Source organism: Camarhynchus parvulus, chromosome Z (genome assembly GCF_901933205.1).
Source record: "Camarhynchus parvulus chromosome Z, STF_HiC, whole genome shotgun sequence".
In the NCBI taxonomy this organism is placed as follows: Eukaryota; Metazoa; Chordata; class Aves; order Passeriformes; family Thraupidae; genus Camarhynchus; species Camarhynchus parvulus.
In genome coordinates this window covers 38,619,777-38,639,995 of record NC_044601.1, presented here as the reverse complement: position 1 = coordinate 38,639,995, position 20,219 = coordinate 38,619,777, and the positions used below count along the sequence as shown (strand labels likewise).

General features: G+C 41.2%; 1 protein-coding gene across 1 annotated transcript; it reads left to right on the top strand.

Moving 5' to 3' along the window:
* Positions 1-770: 770 nt before the first annotated feature.
* On the top strand, positions 771-19,098 carry SNAPC3 (small nuclear RNA activating complex polypeptide 3). Its single transcript, XM_030968237.1, has 9 exons — positions 771-1,003; positions 6,448-6,525; positions 7,729-7,813; positions 9,650-9,754; positions 10,268-10,417; positions 13,917-13,999; positions 15,232-15,396; positions 16,400-16,507; positions 18,213-19,098. Exons 1-9 carry the CDS (start codon positions 783-785, stop codon positions 18,358-18,360), a joined length of 1,143 nt encoding a protein of 380 aa, XP_030824097.1. The 5' UTR covers positions 771-782; the 3' UTR covers positions 18,361-19,098.
* The last annotated feature ends 1,121 nt before the right edge of the window (positions 19,099-20,219 follow it).

The window sequence follows — 20,219 nt, the reverse complement described above, 5'->3', positions numbered from 1 at the left end:
CTTTGAGCAACCTGTTCCACTTGAAGGTATCCCTGTTCACAGCAGTGAGTTTTGTAACTAGATGATCTTTAAGGTTCCTTTGAACTCAAGCCATATTTTGATTCTCTGATTCCATTGGTATTTTGTCTTGAAGCAAGTGCAAAGGCTGTGGTTCAATGAGCATGTGCACCAGGTATATCAGGTTAGGCCAAGTCAGATTTACTTCTGTTGTTTTCCTTAACAGGTTGTGCTCATGTCAGCTTTGTCACACTACTTCAGTGGGGAACTACCAGATGGTTGGCAGATATATATATACATACACATATATATATCCTTTTTTAAATGTTGGTATGAGCAGTGTTAGGTAAAAGGTTATGTACCCCATTAGCCTTTTTCGTTGTACCAAGGCATTAAGTTTTCACTTTGGGAGGAGAATAAGCATATTAAAGGAGACTGTAGCCAGGTAGGGGTCGGTCATTTTCCCCAGATAACAAGTGGCAGAATGAGAGGACAGTCTTAAGCTGCGCCAATGCTTTGTTTAGTTTGTTTGGGCTTTTTTGTTTGGTTGGTTTTGGTGTGGGTTGGGTTTTTTTTTGTTTTGTTTTGTTTTGTTTTGTTTTGTTTTGTTTTGTTTTGTTTTGTTTTGTTTCGCGAAGTTGTTTTCTCCCTAGCGAGCGCTTCCCGGTGTTTCCCGCCTGGCAGGAGAGGCACGGCAGCCGCTTTCCCGGTCAGGCGCAGCCTCCGCTCCCGCCCGCGGCCCGTGACGCGTGTGGCGGGCCGGGCGCAGGGCGGGCCCGGCGGCCATGGCGGCCATGGCGGCCGTGGTGCCCGATTACGAGTTGGCCGAGCTGTACACGCGCGCGTTCCGCGTGGGCGCCGTGGGCCTCGGCTGGCGGCGGCTGCTGGGGCCGCCCGACCTCTCGCTGGCGGCGGAGGGGGAAAAGGAGGAGGAGGAGGACGCGTCCGTGGCGGTGGCGCTGGGCTGCGCGTCGGGCACGGCGGCCGAGCTGCGCGCCGTCTGCAGGTGGGGAAGGCCGGCTGTGTGCGGGCCGGGATTTGCGGCTCCGGTGCGAGGGGGATGCCGGTGGCCTCGCTCGGCCCTGGTGCGGGGAGGCAGCTGGTGCTGTCCCCGGACGCCGCGGCGGTTCCTCGGGAGAAGCGGAAGGTGCTCGGGCAAAACCGCTTCAGAGCAGCCTCTTCCGGGCCTGTGGCGCGCGTTTGTTTCTATTTCCCGAGTAAATACAAGGTCATAGACTGTCAGAGGGCTGGAATGGACCTAGAAGCCATATAGCCCTATGCCGTGTCCAGGGACACGTTCCACTAGGCCAAACAGCTTAGAGCTTCATTCCGCCTGGCCTTGAACACCGCCAGACTTCCAGCACCCACAGCTTTTCTGGACAACCTCTTCCAGTGCCTCACCACCCTCACAGTAAAGAATTTCTTCCTAATACCCAGTCTAAATTTGCCCCTTTCTCATTTTTACTGAATACTCCTCTTGTAATACAGTTCCTTACGAAGAGTTGGTCACCAAAATCTCTGGAGGCCAAAAATGCCATGAAGGCAAACAGTTTTTGTGGAGGGTAGTGCTCCAGTTGTGGAAACTTTGTTACATCCTGCGAATTTGAACAAACAGTTTGGCGCTTAAAGTTACATGGGTGAACATTTAGCAACATGGTACTGGTTAAGTACTTAAGGGTACCTGAACGTCGTAATGGTTTTAGGAGACAGCAGTTGTACGATGAAACATATACCTTATACAAAGTAATAAGCCAGGCATCTGTTTGTATTAACAAAGAATCATAAAATCAGAGAATGCGTTGGAAGGGACTTTAAAGATCATCTTGTTCCAATCCCCCTGCCGTGGACAGGAACACCTTTCACTAGAACAGGTTGCTCAAAGCCTGATTCAGCCTGGCTTTGAATGCTGCCAGGAATGGGCATCCACAGCTTCTCTGGGCAAACTGTTCCAGTGCCTCAACAGCCTCACAGCGGAGAACTTCTTCCTAATACTAATCTAAGCCTACTCTTTTAGTTTGAATCCCTTAAAAACATCTTTTAGAGTAGTTCAGGCAGCTGGCTGCATACAGTACCTGTTGAGTGTCTCTTGGTCTTTAGCCTCCGCTGACTTGTTTTTCTCAGGGCTGGGGGTGAAGTCAGAGGTATGTAAATGCTTAGTGGGCGTTGAGGCAGCAGCAAATTTAACATGCTATGGGTGGAAGGCTTTCAGGTCACGTGGATAGTGAGAATTGTCCTTCGCCTGTAGAAAAGGCCTGATTTCAGGTAGTAATTCCTGTAGAAAGCATCACAGTTAGTTATTTACCTGTAGTCTGTCAGTAAGGAAGACATGCCGGAGTTCTGATCCTATCTGTATAACTTTGTGCTTCACCTGTTACAGTTCTGGTGACTAGCATAAATTTTTACCATTGCTAGATTTAGTAAAAATAGTGGATGATATTGGTTTAAAGAAAAAAAAACATATTCTGAAGTGGCAGAAACTGTGACAATTACTCTGTAAGCTCTTCCAGTCTAGATGGTCCCTGAAGTCTCCTGTGCTGTGCTTTATTCTCTGTGGCAACTCTGTTGCCTGCACCTGTCTTTGCTGTTTTCGTTTGAATTCCAAGGAGTTTTTCCTGTGGCTTCTTTATTTTTTTCCCCACATTCCTTCTGCTTTTTTTCTTCTGTTCTGCTTTCTTCAGTTTACACCTGCTGCATTTCACTTGCTGTCTGCATTTGCTCGTGTTACAGAGCAATGCTGTCTGCTTGAGGCTGAGTGTACTATGAGCAGTGGTCATTTGGGAAAGGGAAAAAAAGACTGGTGTTCTATGAAGGGGAGAGAACTGATCATCTGGCAGCCTTTTGTTGGCTTTGCAAGAGAATTAAGCTAAACCTGCACATCCTAGTGCAACCTTTCCCCTGTTCAGACTAGAAATCCCAATCTTTAATCTCCATGTGCTTTTGCTTTTAAATTAAATGTCCCTAGCCTCTTGAGTCTCTCCTTCACATTTGCCAACCTCAAATCACTACCTCTGATCACTTTCGCTCACCTGCCTTGAGCTGCTCATACTCCTATCTTGAGGAGAGATGAGAGCACTGAGCTACACCAAGATCTGTTCTATGGTATCCTGGGATCACATTTATTACTGGTGTAAATATAATTTTATAAGTGCTGAAATGAACACATAATGGATACAAACACAGGTTTTTCTGACTCTACTTCTGAGGAAACTTCTGACAAATTAAGTAGGTTTTCTTGGGGTAGAAGAGCGATAGGAAGATGTGGATACTCCTACATCTATTTTTAAAATTATGTAGGATTAAAATAATCTTTCAGGGATTCAGGATGAAGTTTTTCAATATCCATCATTAAATCTTTTTTAGAGCAGTTACATAGTGTACATTTAAATACTCCTGACAAAGTAGGGTCTTCTGATGAGGAGAAATGGTATCATGTTTAAATGCTGTTTAACTCTTTGAGCACCCCAGTGCAATGTGGTTATTGTGGAGTGCTTCTGTGGTTTTTTTTTGTTTGGCTGGTTTGGTTTTTTTTGTTGTTGTTGTTGGTTTGGTTTTTGGGGTTTTTTTAAAACTTTTTGTTTGTTTTGTTGGGTTTTTTTGTTTATTTGTTACTTCATTTTTGTTGCTGTTTTGTTTGTTTGGTTTTGGGTTACTATTATTTTTTTTTAATTCTGTTTTCTTCCTGTAATACATTTCTGCAAACAGAATGCAGGAAAAAATTTGTGTCTTCCCTCACTTGCATTTGACTCACTTGCATATTGCTCAAGTGGTATGCTGATAATCATTATAGAGATTGCTCGTGTGTTCATCAGATCTTAAACAGATGTAAAATTTTGTCTTTATCTGGAAGATTCCATCAGTAATTCTCTTAAATAACCAAGGTTTCAAAAAAGTAAAATTCTAAGCTTTGTTCAAATGCCTCAGGAATCTGTAAGCAAAGAAGTTTACTTTGGTATTCATGATGGGTGCTTGAGTGACTGAAGTCCTTGAATGTTGGAGGTGCTGAGTTATGTTATTCTGTTTTGTCTTCTGTGTGATGTGTTTCTTGCATGTATAGGGCAGGCTAAGCCTCTGTGGGTTTTAGGTAGGTCAAGAGAGGTGAGGCTTGCAGGTACCTCATTCAACTTCAGCCCTAATTCACCCTCTTGTTTTATTAGAAGGGGTAGTTGTAAATATCTCTTGGGATGTGTTATAAAGCTGCATTAAGCTAGCATTAACATCTTAACGTATTAGTATTTAGTGTCTTGTGGTATTAGTGTCTCAAAGGTGATGAAGGTACTACCTTTAAAATGTATGCAATATAAAGAGTAATATGAGCACTGTAACTCCTTACTATAAAGTATCAGGCCAAATACTAAAATATCTTTGAATTTCTAAAAGAGAAAACTCGTTGTGTTGCTAGAATATCTAGGAAAAGTAAAGTCACAGGCTTTGAAAACTTCATTGGTTTTCAAGTGCAAGTCTACATTTCCAGAGAGTTCTCTTTAGCCTTTTTATTTCTGATCACCTAAAAATACCTTTGTAGGGGACATAAGTTTATATAACAGTTGGCATTTGACTTATTACAAGAGGAACTTTCAACTATTGTTCCTCATTACCGTCCTACACTTCACCTTAGTTTCCATTAAACAGCATGGGCAGTGTTTTCCACTCTCTGTAACTGTGTGCACTTAGTGAATTTGTCATGCATGCAGGGAATAGTCTTTGTGGGGACACAGTACGATCCCAAGCTTGCGGCAGTCAGGAGTGAGGTGTTCCTAGTGAAAACTCTGTATTGCACACGCTTCTATGTCTTAGGTGTCTGACACTGACTTAACCTTCATTTCTGAAGGGATCAGCATATAATTCCTGTTTGTAAAGCCTGGCTTCCTCAGGACAATGGACCAAGTATTGCTTACATGGTTCCACTGGCAGCAGTAGAGTTATGCAGGGGGAGCTCTGGCATGGCTTGTGTGTATGGCCACACAGCAAAGCCTTTCCAGACTTCAGTACATGTGATGCAATGACATATGTAATTAACTATTAGACAGATTTTCAATACTAAAAAGGGTGCTCTGCTTTTCCTTTAGAAATTGAGGGTTTCTGACTTTTCAGGAGTGAGAAGTGGCAGTACCAGTGCTTGCAAGGTTCATGGAACTTGTCAGGGGTTCAGTGTCAGTATCCTTTTACACTATATACCTTCCAGTCCTCACAAGGAAAAAGAGGAAGCAGTTTTAGTGTCTAGTTATTTTACATGGTGTCTCTATATAGCAGCTTTTCCAAGGATATTAGTTTTTTCCCTGAAACCAGCAGTTAATGGTCATGATGTGGATAGCACAGTCAGAGATCCCACCTAGGGCTATGGGAAGAAAGAAAAGCACAAATATTGTTGATAAGTTTTAACGTATTGTTGGTGGATTCTGGCACAGAAGGGAAATGGGAAGCTGTCACCTTTGATGCAAGTGAAACTTCACAATGGTAGGTAATAAACATATTCAGATCCTGCATATAATTCCTGTGATGTTTAAAAAACTGAATACAAAGTCATTTCCACAAAATGGTATATTTATATTAATATTACACATATTCAAGTGACTTGGGCTCTTTGGTGTATGGGATCACTGGTCCGTGTGCCAGGAGACTTTGGATAAATAATTTGGTCATGTTGTCAGTTTTACAGAAAGGGTCAGTTGTGAGTTGATTTGTCTGTCAGGGGATGTCCTTTACTTGATTATGTGGTTGTTCATAACAGCGCTATGCTGCCTGGAGAACAGCCTCATCTAAAAGGTTGAACTGTGTTCTCCAAACTGCTGTTCTCCATCTTTCTGTTAGTTAGATTAGTATTTCTCAAACTGCAGGTGGACTTAGGCACTGGAGTAATCCCTGCCTTTATATAGTCTGAAAAAGTGAGAGACAAAAGCAATCAAGTCTGATTCAAAGCAGTTCTCTGTTTTAAATCTTTTTTTCCTCAGACTATTTTTAAGCTGGATAAAATTTTATTGTGATTAATGCAAAATGCTTCTGGGAAGGACTGCAGAAGAGGGGATGTACATATGATGATTCCTCTGAATCTGGTGTGCTGCAGTGCACAACCTGAAATGGGAACTCATAAATAAGACCAGGTGGTGAAACCACCTCAGGTTCCTGCCTCTCATACTTCTACACAGACTGTGAGAAATCACTGCTGTGTCCAAAGAGGATAGCTCTAGATTTAAATTAGATATCGGGTAGAAATTGTTTACTGTGTAGAGTGGTGAGGCACTGGAACAGGTTGCCCAGAGAATTTGTGGATGCTCCATTCCTGGAAGCGTTCAAGACCAGGTTAGATCTGCCCCTGAGCAGCCTGATCCAGTGAAAGGTGCCCCTGCCAATGGTGCTGGGGGTTGTGGAACAAGATGATCTTTTAAGGTCCCTTCCAGCCCAAACTGTTCTATGATTCTGTGATTCTATCTGTTTTTTTTTTTATTGTTCTAGCATTGATATGTTAATGTCTTCTGAAAAAGAAGAGGACCTAGATGTTATTCCTGAAGATAGCAGTCTGCTCACTCTTCGGTATGCTGTTACAGTGCTCTCACAGTCCCCTTGTTTGGGGTGGGGTGGGAAATCAGCACGGAAGTATGGCTGGCTGCTTGTTCCCTTTACAGGCACCGTACAGAAATACCGTAAGGGCAGAAACACCAGCTTATGATGGCATCATTGGTATGAGTCTTCTGAATGTTGTTTAGGAACTTTTTAATTAAGATATACAGAATATGCCCTCTTTCTTATTTGAAAAGGATTTCTGAACCTAGGTGCTTCTGAAGTAGTGCCTAAGTTTGGAGTGTGCAGGGGCCTTCTGATAATCATGTGTGTGAGGTTTCTGCAAAGAAACCTATCTCATACCTCTCGTAACTCTCAAGTCACTCTATAACAGCCAGACTGTAAGTACTGACGCTGTATCCAGATAGCCTCTTTATCTGAGCCCACTCTGTTTTGTTGGGTTTTGGGTTGTGCATGGAATTTATTGATACAACTGGTGCATTTCAGAGGATAACCAATATATGTAAGGTTTCTGTCAGCTGGCAAACTTGGCCAGTTCAGGCCTTTGCTGTCCTTTACATAGCACTAATGTTAAGAAATGTGTTTAGAAATGTGATCAGTGTTAAGCCTGATTGTTACTGAAAACCCTTATGGAGGTCTGGAGGATGAGTAAACTTATCCTGGATGTTAAGGATTGGGTGTTCATGTAGTGGTTAAATACATGTATTTTAGCAGGTATTCTACTCATGGTACTCTTTCTTCTACAACTGATAATGAAGGTTTGTTTTTTGGTTCTCTGAAGTGTCTATGCTATGGGGCTGAGAAGTAATATTTGTGGGTTGTTTCTTTCCTTGTGCTTTGCTTGAACATGAATTCAATTTTTTTGAAGTGGAAAGACTTGTTGAAACAGTTTCTTTAAAAGTCACAAAGTGTTTTGTTCTAGGACAACCTCTTCAAACATTTTGCTGTTTTTTGTTGTGAGTGTAAAATTACTCACAAACAACCTGTCATTTGCACATGAGGGGGAAAAAACCCACAAGCTGGCCTGTGCACTCTCAGGTTTTATGAAAGTCAGGAGATGAGTGTTTTAAGTTAGTCTGTCCCACTAAGACAGACAGGAATCCTGCTCCTTGAAAGCTGCTTTGTAGTAGCTTGTGTCATTAAAAAATATGAAATTCTTGAAATTCTATGTGGAAATTATTGAATGAAATTTTGTCTTATGTTGCTGCCCCTCAGAATTCGGAAGAAGACTATAGAGAGGAGAGAAGAAACAATTATTGTGGATCGGGCTTGCAGACAAGAAACTCTTACTTATGAGATGGTAGGTTGCCTGTCATCTTACAGGCTCTCAAGAGCCAAAATCCAACTTCTGGTTGCTTTTTTATTCACCTCTATGAAATGTACACTGTAAATATTTGCAGATACAAGTTTGCTGGTAATGATTAAAGACATTTTATAGAAAGATAGGACAGGAAGTCTGCTTTTTACTGTCTGTTAGTACTGGATGTAGTTAAGGAGGAACTCCATCTTGTTACCACTATATGACTGCTTTTTTTAAGTGCTGTGAACTTACAGCTAGACATAGACCTAGACAAAATGTGTAATGTTTTGCTCCTGGTGTCCAGTGTTGGAAACAGCTTCAGTGTGTGAATGATTGTGAGCTGGTTTCAGTGGGGCTGAGAGAAGAAAACAGTAGCAGCACAGTAGGTGGTAAATTCCTAATTCTGAGCTTTGTAAACCAAGTTTTTCAGCCATTCTAAACTGCCAGGAACCAAGAGTGTAGTCATCAGCCTCTGAAAAGCCTTATTGGAATTTTTTAACTGTGCTTAATAAGTTTGGGTTTTTTTAATGATACCTTCTTAACCATTGAAGTCCTAAACAGCAAAACCTCATTTCATAAATGTTCATAGAACCACTAAGGTTAAAAGGCCTTTAGGATCATTGAGCCCAACCATTACCTTAACACTGCCAGATCCACCACTAAACTATGTCCCTAAGCACCACATATGCACATTCTTTGAACTCTTTCAGGAACAATGAAGTGCTGGAGTCCATGGCTTTAGCAAGCCATGAACTGCTGTAAAAATTAGGGACAGAAGTGTAGTGAGGAAAGAACCTCATGTGACTATTAGACTTGTTTTTCCTCTTGAGGTTTCCTGGTCTGTTGTGAGTTATCATGTTTCAGCTGTTCAGAGATCCAGGCACATTATGTAAACAACATGATGCAACTGCTCTGCTGGGCTCTTAGTCTGGGGGATATCTGAGAAAATATTAGCAACAGAAACCTTCATAAAGGGTTTCAATGAGTACTGCTGTATGCATTGAAAGAATGAGCACATGGTCATTTATCGCATTCTTTAAGCAGGCGGTGTCTGAGCTGTGATTCTGTGGTTGGGACCACAATGGAATGTGTCACATGAAGAAGGCAGATGCAAAGCAGAGAGCACAAATATCTCTGAGTCTCACAGGAGTACAAGTTCCTGTTACTAAATCTGAGGAATACTCCATGCTGGTAGGAGGTGTTCGTGCAGGAGCACACTCTTGATTTATTGGAAAAAGAGGAAATGGCCGCAGAAAAGTACCTTCACAGCTGGGCTGTGTCTTAAACACAAAGCAGGATGAAAATGTAGGGATCATTTGTTTCTTTTCTGATACACAGTACTGTGGCAAGGGCAGTGCTGGGTTTTTGGTTTTGATTTTGGAGAAATTATGGCCTCCAGCTATGTCTAGCTTCCCTAATAAGAGGAAGTGCTGCACTGACTGTAATTTTCATATATTTCTGTGTATATTTTCTAGATTAGCGTTTCCCAAATTAAGTGTTGCAATCTCCCTTTACATATGAAAGCATTAAGTGGTGAAAGTTGGTAGCAGCTGGATTCCATGAGGGCAGAATGACAGCAGCCTCTAATGCCTTTATGTGGGGCCTCTCAATAGCCAAGGAGCAGCCAGCTGTCTTGCAACAAAGCTGAGAAATGAAGAAACATGCTTGCAGTCAGTAATTAGAGCAGTTTCTCACCTTTCCACCTTGGAGGAAATAGGCTTTTTTCAATTCAGAAGACTACATAGTTAAAAATGAATTGATGTTCCTCTGCATTTCTCTGACCATTGCCGAGTGTTTATGTGTGTGTGTGTGTACATGTGTGTGTGTGTTTTTCAGGAGTCACATGCAACTGGAAAGAGGCCAGATGATCCAACAGATCTTATTGAGGAGGGAGAACTACTTTTAACTCTGAATATCTTTTATCCTGTTATATTTCAGAAGGTTGGTATGAAATTCTCTGAGTTGTATTCTGATTCTTTCCTATTCAGATAACATCTTGCTCTCCCAAGCAATTAAAATCAGTGAATCTACTGATGACATGTGGTAAACTCTTCAACTCTGATAATTTCTTAAGGCTTTTTCAGAATCTGACTTTCATTCGGTTAGTGGTTTACATAACAAAACTTTTACAATAATTACACAGTAGTTAATTTACTTTACAGAAAGCTCAAAACTTGAAAATAAATATATGATAACGAAAGAACTTTTTCTAGATTTGGAATAAGTGAGCTCAGACTTCCTGTCTTTTCTGCACTTTCTGATGGAGAATGTAACATTTGAGGTCCTGAATAAAACTATTAAATATCATTCTTAGGAGAGGCTGTGGCAAGATGCTGTTCAGAGAAGTGATGTGCCAGATGCTGCCAGTAATGACCTTAAGCTGTCAAATGAAGAGCAGTGCTGATGCTGACAAGTTATAATTTATCTGGAGTTTGTATTCTGTGTTCTTTGTAGCATAAAGATCACAAACCCTACCAAACAGTGCTTGTACTGGGCAGCCAGAAGCTCACTGAGCTGAGAGACTCGATTTCCTGTGTCAGTGACCTCCAGATAGGTGGTGAGTTCAGCTGTCAGCCAGATCAAGCACCAGAGCACATCAGCAAGGTAAAACTTTCTATGTGGAATCCTCTACATGTATAGGAGTCTTGAAAACATAGAAGGGGAGGCAGAGTTTTGTTTCGTTGTTTTTTCTTCAGCACTAAATTCAGCTGCATTGGTTCTGCCTGTTGGTTACACTGTAAGTAAATATTCATAGCGGCGTTACCAAGGTGATCTGTTTTGTGCAATATCAAGAAAAACATCATCATTGCTACTGCTAGGAAGTAGAAACAGAAGCAGTGAGTTTTGCATAGATATATTCCTGTGAATGAATTTTATTTTGAGCTGTATTCTGAAACACCAGAGGTAAGAGCTTAATCCCACTAATAATGATAAGCTAGACCATCCTACTGTGCTTTGTTGTTTGCAGCTGCATACTAATCAAATGTAGGGATGCAGATTATTCTTCTCTCCCTAAGCTGCTACATATTCTCTGGATATGAGCAAAACAAGTCATCTAGTTGACAATACTGAAATTGAATCATTTTGATTATACATTGTATGACATATAATAATATGTCATATCATAGAATGGTTGACATTGAAAGGGACTTGTGGAGGTCATCTGGTCTGTTCCCTCTGCTCAAGCAAGGCCACCTACAGCTGGCTGTTCGTGACCATGTCCTGACGTTTTTTGCATAACTCCAAGGATGGAGGTTGCAAAACCTCCTTGGACAACCTCTGTCAGTGTTCAGTCACCTGTGTCACTAAAGAAGTGTTTCTTGAGGTTCAGGAGGAGCTGCATGTGTTTCACTTTGTGCTTACTGACTCTAATCCTGTCACTTGAACTGCTAAAATGAGCCTGGCTGATCCTCTTTGCACCCTCCCTGGAGGTATTGTGTATGTTAATGATTCCCCTACCTGAGCTTTCTCTTCAGGATTCTGACTCACAACTCTCTCAGCCACTGCTTTTAGGAGAGATGCTGCAGTCCCATCATCTTCATGGCCCCTGTGGGACTCTTTCTCCAGTATGTCCATGTCTCTCTTATACTGAGCAGCCAAGAACTGAAGACAGGCCTTTAGATATGGCCTCAGTAGTGCTGAGGAGAACTGAAAAATTGCCTTCCTTGGCCTGCTAGTGGTATTTTATCTAATGGAGCACAGGATCCCGTCTGCTCCATTGGCTGTCTTTTTGGCAAGGACACATTGTTGCCTCATATTCAATTTGGAATCTTCCAGGTTCCCTGAGTCCTATTTACCTAGTTGCTCTCCAGCTGAGTGGCCCTCAGTGTACAGTCGAACATCAACTTGTTTATCCCCAGGGGCAAGACCTTGCACTTCTCCTTGCTCAGCCTCACCAAATTCTTGTTGGCCCATTTCTCTGGGCTGTTAAGATCCCTCTGGCTGGCAACATGATCATCTGGTGTATCAGCCACTCCTTCCTGTTTTTTGCCAGCAGCAGAGAGGGTAACAGTAACAGATAGAAGTGAATCAAAGAGTCTGAATGTAAAACACATTTCTACTACTGTCTCTTCATACAGGTCATCTGAGAAATCCTGTCTTTGGAAAAGCAGCGTCTGCTTTTCCCGTGTTTTGGCAACCTAGAGTTAATAGCTCAAAGAGACCTCTAGGCATAAATGAGCATCCCCAGACTGGTCTGATGATGGAGAGTGCATGGTTGTCCGTGGTTTCCACATTTAGAATAAATAGGGATAGTCTTTATTGAGTCCTTGAAGGGTTGCTGAGGGAGAAAAAGAGGCTCAAGGGAGACATTATCATTCTCTACAGCTATCTGAAGGGAGGGTAAGGATGGTATAGCCAGGTGAGGCTATACCATCCTCTCATCCTATCTCTTGTTACCCAGTTCTCCCCTGGGTAACAAGAGATAGGATGAGAGGAAATGGCCTCAAATTGCACCAAAGAAGGTTTAGATTTGTTATTAGGAATGCAAGGGTAGTCAGACTTTGGAACAGGCTACTCAGGGAAGTGGTGGAATCATCAGCCATGAAAGTGTTCAAAAATGTGTGGATGTGGCACTTGGGATATAGTTTACTTGTGAGCATGGCAGTGCTGGGTTAATGGTTGGGCTTGATGATATCAGAGGTATTTTACAGTCTTGATGATTCTACGATTCTATTCCAGCCACTTCCTGGGACCTCAGCATACACAGTGGTCGCTTTGGAAGACAAATGCTTTCACCATGAATGCCCTCTTCCTCTTTTCCTCCAGTTCTTATTACTGAGGGCAGCATCATATGATGTGGGATGTCCTTTGGGTCAATTTGGGTCAGCTGTCCCGGCTACATTCCCTCCCAGCCTCTCACTCAGCCCCAGCCTACTGGTCTTGGGGAAGACTTGGAGAGACAGCCTTGAAGCTCTGCAAGCACTGCTCAGCAGTAGCCAGAACACTGGTGTATTATCAACTCCCCTTTGCCAAAAATGCAGAGCATGCACAGGGGCTGCTGTTGGGAAAGTTAACTCCATACCACATTAACTCTCTAGGCATTTGATCAGAACACAAAGTACTTCTTACTGAGGTGACAGAGAATTATTGAAGTCTTGTCGCCTGCACACATGCGTGTACACATGCACAGCTGCACATGAGAGCACTTCCTGGTCACATCTATATAAACAAGTCAGACAGGCAATCCTGGAAGTTCCAATCACTTCACTTCTAGGATCTCATGAGAAAATCTATCATCCTTCAAAATTCTTCCTTAATTACAAAGTTTGTCGCATGTAGACAGTCCATTTGTAACATTCTCTTCCATCAAAGATCATTAACAGTTTATGGCACTCATACCAGCAGTGCAAGAGTCACCAGATGCCAGGTCAACTCCAGAAGCTGAGCTAAACATTAACTTGCTGTCACTGTGTTCTCTAAACCATATTTCTAAATGCCACATTCGCACAGCTTTTCAACATTCTCAGGGATGGTGATCTCACCATTTCCCTGAGCAGCTTATTCCAATACCTGACCATCACCTGCTGATGGGAAGTAGGGAATAAACCACTTTTTTTTTTGCTTTGCTTCTGTATTCAGCCTTTGCTTTTTCTCATTTTCTGCCTTTTTTTGAACCCATGAGCTTGCTTCTCTTACTTTGTTTCCCCAGTCCTGTTAAGCAAGAGGAGTGAGAGCAGGTGGATAGGTATCTGGTAGCCACCCAAAGTAAACACACTGCATCTTGCTAATTTTTTAAAATATTGTACTTTTTTTAAAGTCAGTGCCTTGCAATTACTAAGTTTGTGCAGTGATGCCTGTGTTCTTGTTCTGTGTTTTTGTAGAAGTCCATAGCTTCTGTGATGGGGACTGAAATAAGAGCATTAAAGTAACCTGTAATGGCTTGAGAACAATATCAGCAGAGTAGCTCCATAGTTGTCAATCAAATGAGCCTAGTTTGTCACACCAGCATCTACAATCAGAACAGAACTTTTCTTAGACACCTGTAGAATGAGGTCTCTTAATATAATTTAGATATCTAAAATGCTTGGATTTTTGACATGTTCTTGTTTAAGGTATTTATTCTCTCATAACACTAATGGAGACTTCTCTCTCTGTCTTTCAGGATCTCTACAAATCTGCCTTTTTCTATTTTGAAGGCATCTTTTATAATGATAAAAGATACCCAGAGTGCAGAGATCTGAGCAGGTACAATATTTGTAGATATTCACTGAGGAAGACCTTAAGGAACGTAACATTTGTTTTGTTTATGACTTGTGGTGTTACAGATACTGGAATGTCTAGAGTATTAAGCTAGAATGGACTTTTGCTGCTGTTTTCCCATGATGAATTGGGTTTTAGAGAAGTTTAACTTTACTTGCTCTACTTATTCCTTCCATTCACTTCCCTTTTGAAAAGAGTATGAATCCATTTTTTAACCTGCAAATGCTGTTTTGCTCTGTTGAGATGGGATTTCTGTGTAAAGTGACAGGTGGCATTTTGTACTGGAGTTTTACTTGTGATGGGAATCAAAAGACTTGCCTGTAGATGTATCAGAGGTAGAAGATGTGACAGAAAGACAACAAGCTCGTCTGTGTGTCAGTGGTTGTCCTGCACAGTCTTGAAAATATGCTGAATGCCTTAATTGTAAAGCTAACATGAAGTCTATGTGACTGATCAGAAAAGAAATTTGATATTTTAAGGAAGCACAGTATTGCTAATATGGTGGTGACATTTAGGAGATCAAAATGTTTAAAATGGTTGCTATGGAAGAGCTGGCTCTGTTGGACCCTGTTGTTCTGCCAGACTTCGTATGTGACTTCAGGGAAATCAAAATTTTACTTCTTGTCTTTCTGTCTGTGAACAACAATGGTCTTCACAGAAGGGCTTGTCATAGCATACACAGCTTGTTAGATGCCTTGTGTGTAGAAGTGTGCTGAAAAGCCAAAAAGAAATTTTCATTAGCCAATGCCCTTCCAGTGCTGAATTTTGGAAATGTAACTGCACTTGTCAGCTTTGTGTTTCTCCTTGACAAAAATGAAATTAAAAAAGAAAGCTTTTTAATACTTTAAAATGAAGTCATTGACCAAGGGGGCAAAATAACCTGCTAGTAACTTGAATTGCTGGACTACTTAAGAAGTATTGTGCTGCAAACAGTCTGACCTGGATGGATGCCATCAGGAGCATACACTGACTAAAATTACTCAGGAAGCTGCCTGGTGAGGACTGAAAGGCAGATGTTCCACAAGGGCAGTGGACAGTTCTATAGTGTTGTAGTATTGATGTGAAATCACCTTAAATTACTACCAGATATTGTGAACTGTGTTGATTTCCATCATTTAACCATGTCTCAGTGAAGAATTTTGCATGTCCCCAAGGTATCTTTTTCTCTGTAGTCACAGTTCGTAGCTTTGCTATGCTGATGGCCTTTCTGTTTTCAGAACAATTATAGAGTGGTCAGAATCTCATGACAGAGGCTATGAAAATCTTCAGTCTGTTAAGATGGAGGACTATGTATTTAATGATTTATCCCTCAAAATTGGCTTTCCATACCTTTACTGTCACCAAGGGAACTGTGAACACATCATTATAGTCACAGATATAAGGTAAGTAACTGTTCTTTGGGAGTTCTTGGGCAAATGAAAGTAAGCTTTCTCTGGACAATCTTCAGACATTAGATGCTGAATGTTTGTTAGACTAACTTATTTGCTGTAAGATTATTTAGGCTCTGCTGCCTTCTGCAGAGCCTAAATTTTTCTTCCATGTACATGGGAGTATCTCTGAAAGAAAGAGAGTAATCTTCCTTGTTTTTTTCTTTTTAATTTGCATACAAAGACTGCTTTGCAATTAGTGTGCTATGACTGCTGTGTAACAGGAATGGCAACCACAGTGTCAAGATCTTTCCATGTAGAGCCAATGTGTGGCAGATTTACATACTGATTCTGGAGCACCAGGGGGCAGAATGTTGTAGGCTGTGGCTGGCCTCAACTGAACAATTCGTTTGAACTTGAAGCTAAGGGGCAGGAACTGAAAAGATAATAGAGGAATGGAAATAGTGGGCTGAGATGGATAGGCCAGGAAGAGAAGTTGATGTGATTGTGACCGTGAGGTGGCAGCCACATCAACAGCAGAACCATTGTGTAGACTTTGCTCAGTGCATAACTAGAGAGAGCATTCCTGTAGTTGTCTGCAGTGGGTCATTTTCTGTTCCCAGGAGCCTGATATATCAAAGTGCTTTCCAAAAGGAGCATAACACAGAGAAAAGCATAGATATTGCACATAAATGATCTGAAGATTCACCTGACAACAGTTTGTTGGTCTGTATAGGAGATAAAACCTTTAAAAAGACCACAGAAAAGAGATGGTCTAAAGACTTCTGTGTTACTGCACAAACTGAATTTACTTGTGACCATAAAATCCACAGATGATGCAACTAGCAGTCTATCTCCAGATCTTCATTTGTGCTAAGAAATGTTAAGCAGAAGTCTAGTCAGAGTTTACATAGGAGTTTAAATCATACCCTATCTTCAATGTCCATGCTTATGTTCAGATAAATTCAGTATGGCAACATCTTTATTGTATGTGTTGTATTTATTTATTTCCCTCAAGGCTTATTCATCATGATGACTGTCTGGATAGGAATCTATATCCTTTGCTGGTCAAGAAACATTGGCTATGTACCAGAAAATGTTTTGTGTGCAAGATGTATACAGCAAGGTATGCTACATTCTTGATGCTCTTGTTGTCTTAATTCTTTCTAGGTGCTGCTGCTAACTTTAAAAAAAATAGTAAAAATCAAAGCTCTGTATGTGTTTCATAATAAGAATAATCTTCACTCTTCAAGCAGTTGACCTCTGTCTAATCAGGAAAAGGCTTCCTGCAAGTAGTGTTCATTTGGAATTGATTCAGGAGTTTCAAAAGAACTAAATGAGTAAGAGATTAATTATTTGGCTCATGCTCTTTTCCATGTCTAGAGCTTCGCTGTCTTATCAATTTTACTTTTGAAAATCCTGCTTTTGGGGGAAAATCCTGTGTTTTCCTTCTTTGCAAGATATGTGTTTCAAAATAATTTACCAAAAATCATACAGTGCTTTTGTTTAATCAAGCATCTATGCAGGTATAGATCTGTCCAACTCTAATATAATAAAATCTGGAGATTTTTTAAAGGCATTTAACTTGCCCCACAGGAAACTCCTAACCTCTACCTAAAGACTGTGTGCTCTGCAGCTGTTCTTGAAAGAATTCTTTGTGATTTTCTGCCTTTTCCTTAAAAGAACAGAATATGGATTTGGTGCTCTTTATGCACTTTAGTGATGCTAATTTAGATACAAAACAGACTTTCAATAAACAGTAGAAATTTCTCTAAAGATTAGGCTAGGCTCCCTGATTTTATAGATCTGAATGATTTATTTGCAAAAACACTGGTTGCCTTTTTTTTCTTTAGGACAACTTACGCGCTCAGCCTCTGTTTGACACAGCAACTGTGTCTTCATTGCCTTGCTTATTTGGCCTTAGATTTTTCTGGAATCAGGCAAAGAGCCAATTTCCCTTGAGATGGGAGTCCATCCTTGTGTTCCTAGCAGAGCCCTGAGGATGCCTTCACAATATAATCTGTGAGGCATTTGGCCATAAGGGGAGGTGGAGCCAAAGGGTCAATATGGGGGAAGGATGGGATGGGGAGGGCATTACCAGAGGTGATGTAAATGCATTAAATTAAAACCAGGATTAAGCGCTAAGCTTGAGTGGGGACATGCTAAACCATAGACAGCAGAGCTGCTTTGGCTGGCTGTCCAGTGTGTTCTAATCTGTGCAGATAGCATCTGTAATCACCAGAGGCCTTCAGCTGTCGTGGGCTCTTGAGTACTATCATAAATTAATTACTCAGTGACATGGCAGGCCCTCCTTACATGTTAACTTGTGTTCCTGTTAACTTCAGTGCTTGCTGGAGTATGCTGCAATCCTCACCTTTTCTTGTCTGCATCATTTGGGTTGTGCTTTTAGACTCCTAAATGGTTTTGATTACTCAGAGGAACTTGGGTCAGTACACATCCGCTCCATTTCACAGTTTCTTGTATTAAGAAAAAAAAGGTTTCTCTTTTATGATTTAGATGGCCAAAGGGTGGACAGAAGATTCCTGGTTTTTTTTTTTTTTTTTTTTTAATGCACTGTACCAGCCACACAGGTTTGAGGAGTTTCTCAGGAAGTGCTGCTGGAGCTACTGGGGTTGACATGGAATGGGTGTGGAGTTTGGAAATGAGCTGCATGCATGGGATAGGAGATATGCAATATAGGTAGAACCTTGCATATTCAAAATTATTACTGATGTTTGTTGCTGCCATCCCCAGTCCTGAGTAAAATGTTGAGATGTTTGTTTCAAGTGTGTTTCACTCATAAGAAAACACTTGTGTTCTGTAACCTACAGGTGGGTAACCAACAGAGACAGTCTGGCACCAGAGGATCCTTGTTTCTTCTGTGATGTTTGTTTTCGGATGCTCCATTATGATGCAGAAGGCAATAAACTGGGAGAGTTTCTTGCATATCCTTATGTTGATCCTGGGATTTTCAACTGAAACTGACATGTGCCAGGATTAATTCAGTGAATGACATTGCTGAATCTGTTGCTCTGGTTGTTAAAACCACTGGACAGCTTGGGGTTTGAGCATACTGCTGTGTTTCAGGTTAGGCGTGTAATCCTCTCCTGTGAGCTGGAAGGAGCCCTTTGCACTTGAAGACTATCTGGTGTATTTTTCTGAGTAAGTAAGTATGATTTTTACAGATAAGCTGGCATGCAAAAATGTAATACACTTTTACAACATTCCAGTAGTTTGGATGCCATGGACTAGAAAATATGGATGTTTGAGAATACCTGGCAAAAGAAACCATGACTTTAAGAAGCTCTGCGTATCCAAGGCTCTCTGTAAACCTCTGTGGATGAGAACATGGTCTGTATATATCTTACCTTGAAAACTCTGGCAGTTGCCATATTTGAACAAGGATGGATGGCACTGAATTTGTAGGGAGGAGAACGCTTTCTGAGAGAGAAGCTCAGAATGCTGGTTAAACTCTTGGGTCATCCCTACAAATGAAAGCTTGCATCTGAAGGCCTTTGCTGTCTCTGGTTTCTGACTCTGAGGGCTGATTCTATAGAGAGGAAACTGCATTTCACCATTACTGAATTGTAGCCTGCCTTTTAAATAATTTTGCCCGCTGTTTACAGTGTATGTATTGTTCACTGTGCACCTTGTTATTTAGTATCATGTGTTATTGTGATGTAATGGCTTTTTTAATTAAAATGTGGCAAATTTGTAGTTCCTACAAGTCTCTTTGTTAAACTGAAACTTTGTCAAGACAGGATATTCTTTTTTTAAAAGTCTTCTGGAATTAAGAGTATGTTAGTGGCAATCTTTGTTTTAGGAAAGTTAGAGCTAACTGCTTTTCTTTTGAAAACTTCAGCTAATTCTGGTTGAGGGAAGACAGCTGCTCTGACAGTCTACATACGGAAGAGTGACAAACTGAATCCTGTTGAAGTCCTGTAGCTGCAGATTCTGCCAGTGCTGACTTGATTATCTTAGATGTCTTGAAACAAAGGTATCTGAAGCACTTGCAGGACTCCATTGATCACTCCCTTAACTTACTGCTTTCTAGTGGTGTATTAAGTCATTTGAATATAAATCCATGCTTTTTTTAGGAACAACCAAAAAAAGTGGGTTTTTTTTTTCCTGTCTTGTAAACCAGCCAGCTGTTGGCCTGTGTATTTCAATGAACTAACCACGTGTAAAAGGTGGTGATAGATCTCTTATCCTTCAGGAATCTGCAGAAAATGGAATGCTTTGCCCATCACAACTGTGACAAGTCCAGCTGCTGGGGCTGGGCTGGTTTGGGGTGCTGCAGCAGCTGCTTTAAAGATCCTCTACTATACAGCTCTGGTTGCAACTTCAGCATTTGCCTCCCAAGTTGCTACTCCTCATCTTTCCCCTGTCTCCTCCTCTTTCAGCTGTCTCCCATAAATACACAGGCTTCCCAGTCCTCTTCAGTATTGGATCGGGGAACATATAGAGATCTAGCTTGAGCAGCAATCAGTAGTTTTTTTGTGGGGGCATTTTTTTTTCCTTCTTTAGCCGTAGAGAGAAGGGTGGCAAAATATGAGTTTACTCTTTCATTCATTTGCCTCAAATATGCTGTCTCACACAACCCATTTATCTTCTTAATTAAAAGTTAAGATCAAATATATTTCAAAATTGGTGTCCATGCAGATTAAGAAATTTTAGTGGGTCATTCCCATACTTCCAGTAAGGCAGAGAGAAACTAGCCACAGTCTGGGTGTGGGAGTTGAGAGCATTCAGTGCTTAACTACAGAACAGAGAAGAATCATATTAGAAGCTTGCTGTTCATATGACATGGTCCTCTTTCATATTCAGTGATGCATCTT

Coding starts and splice junctions, on each gene's coding strand:
- SNAPC3 (XM_030968237.1), top strand. CDS start 783: ATGGCGGCCATGGCGGCCGTGGTGCCCGATTACGAGTTGGCCGAGCTG. Junction 9,755..10,267: donor ATCCTGTTATATTTCAGAAG/GTTGGTATGAAA, acceptor TGTTCTTTGTAG/CATAAAGATCACAAACCCTA. Junction 15,397..16,399: donor ATTATAGTCACAGATATAAG/GTAAGTAACTGT, acceptor ATTTCCCTCAAG/GCTTATTCATCATGATGACT.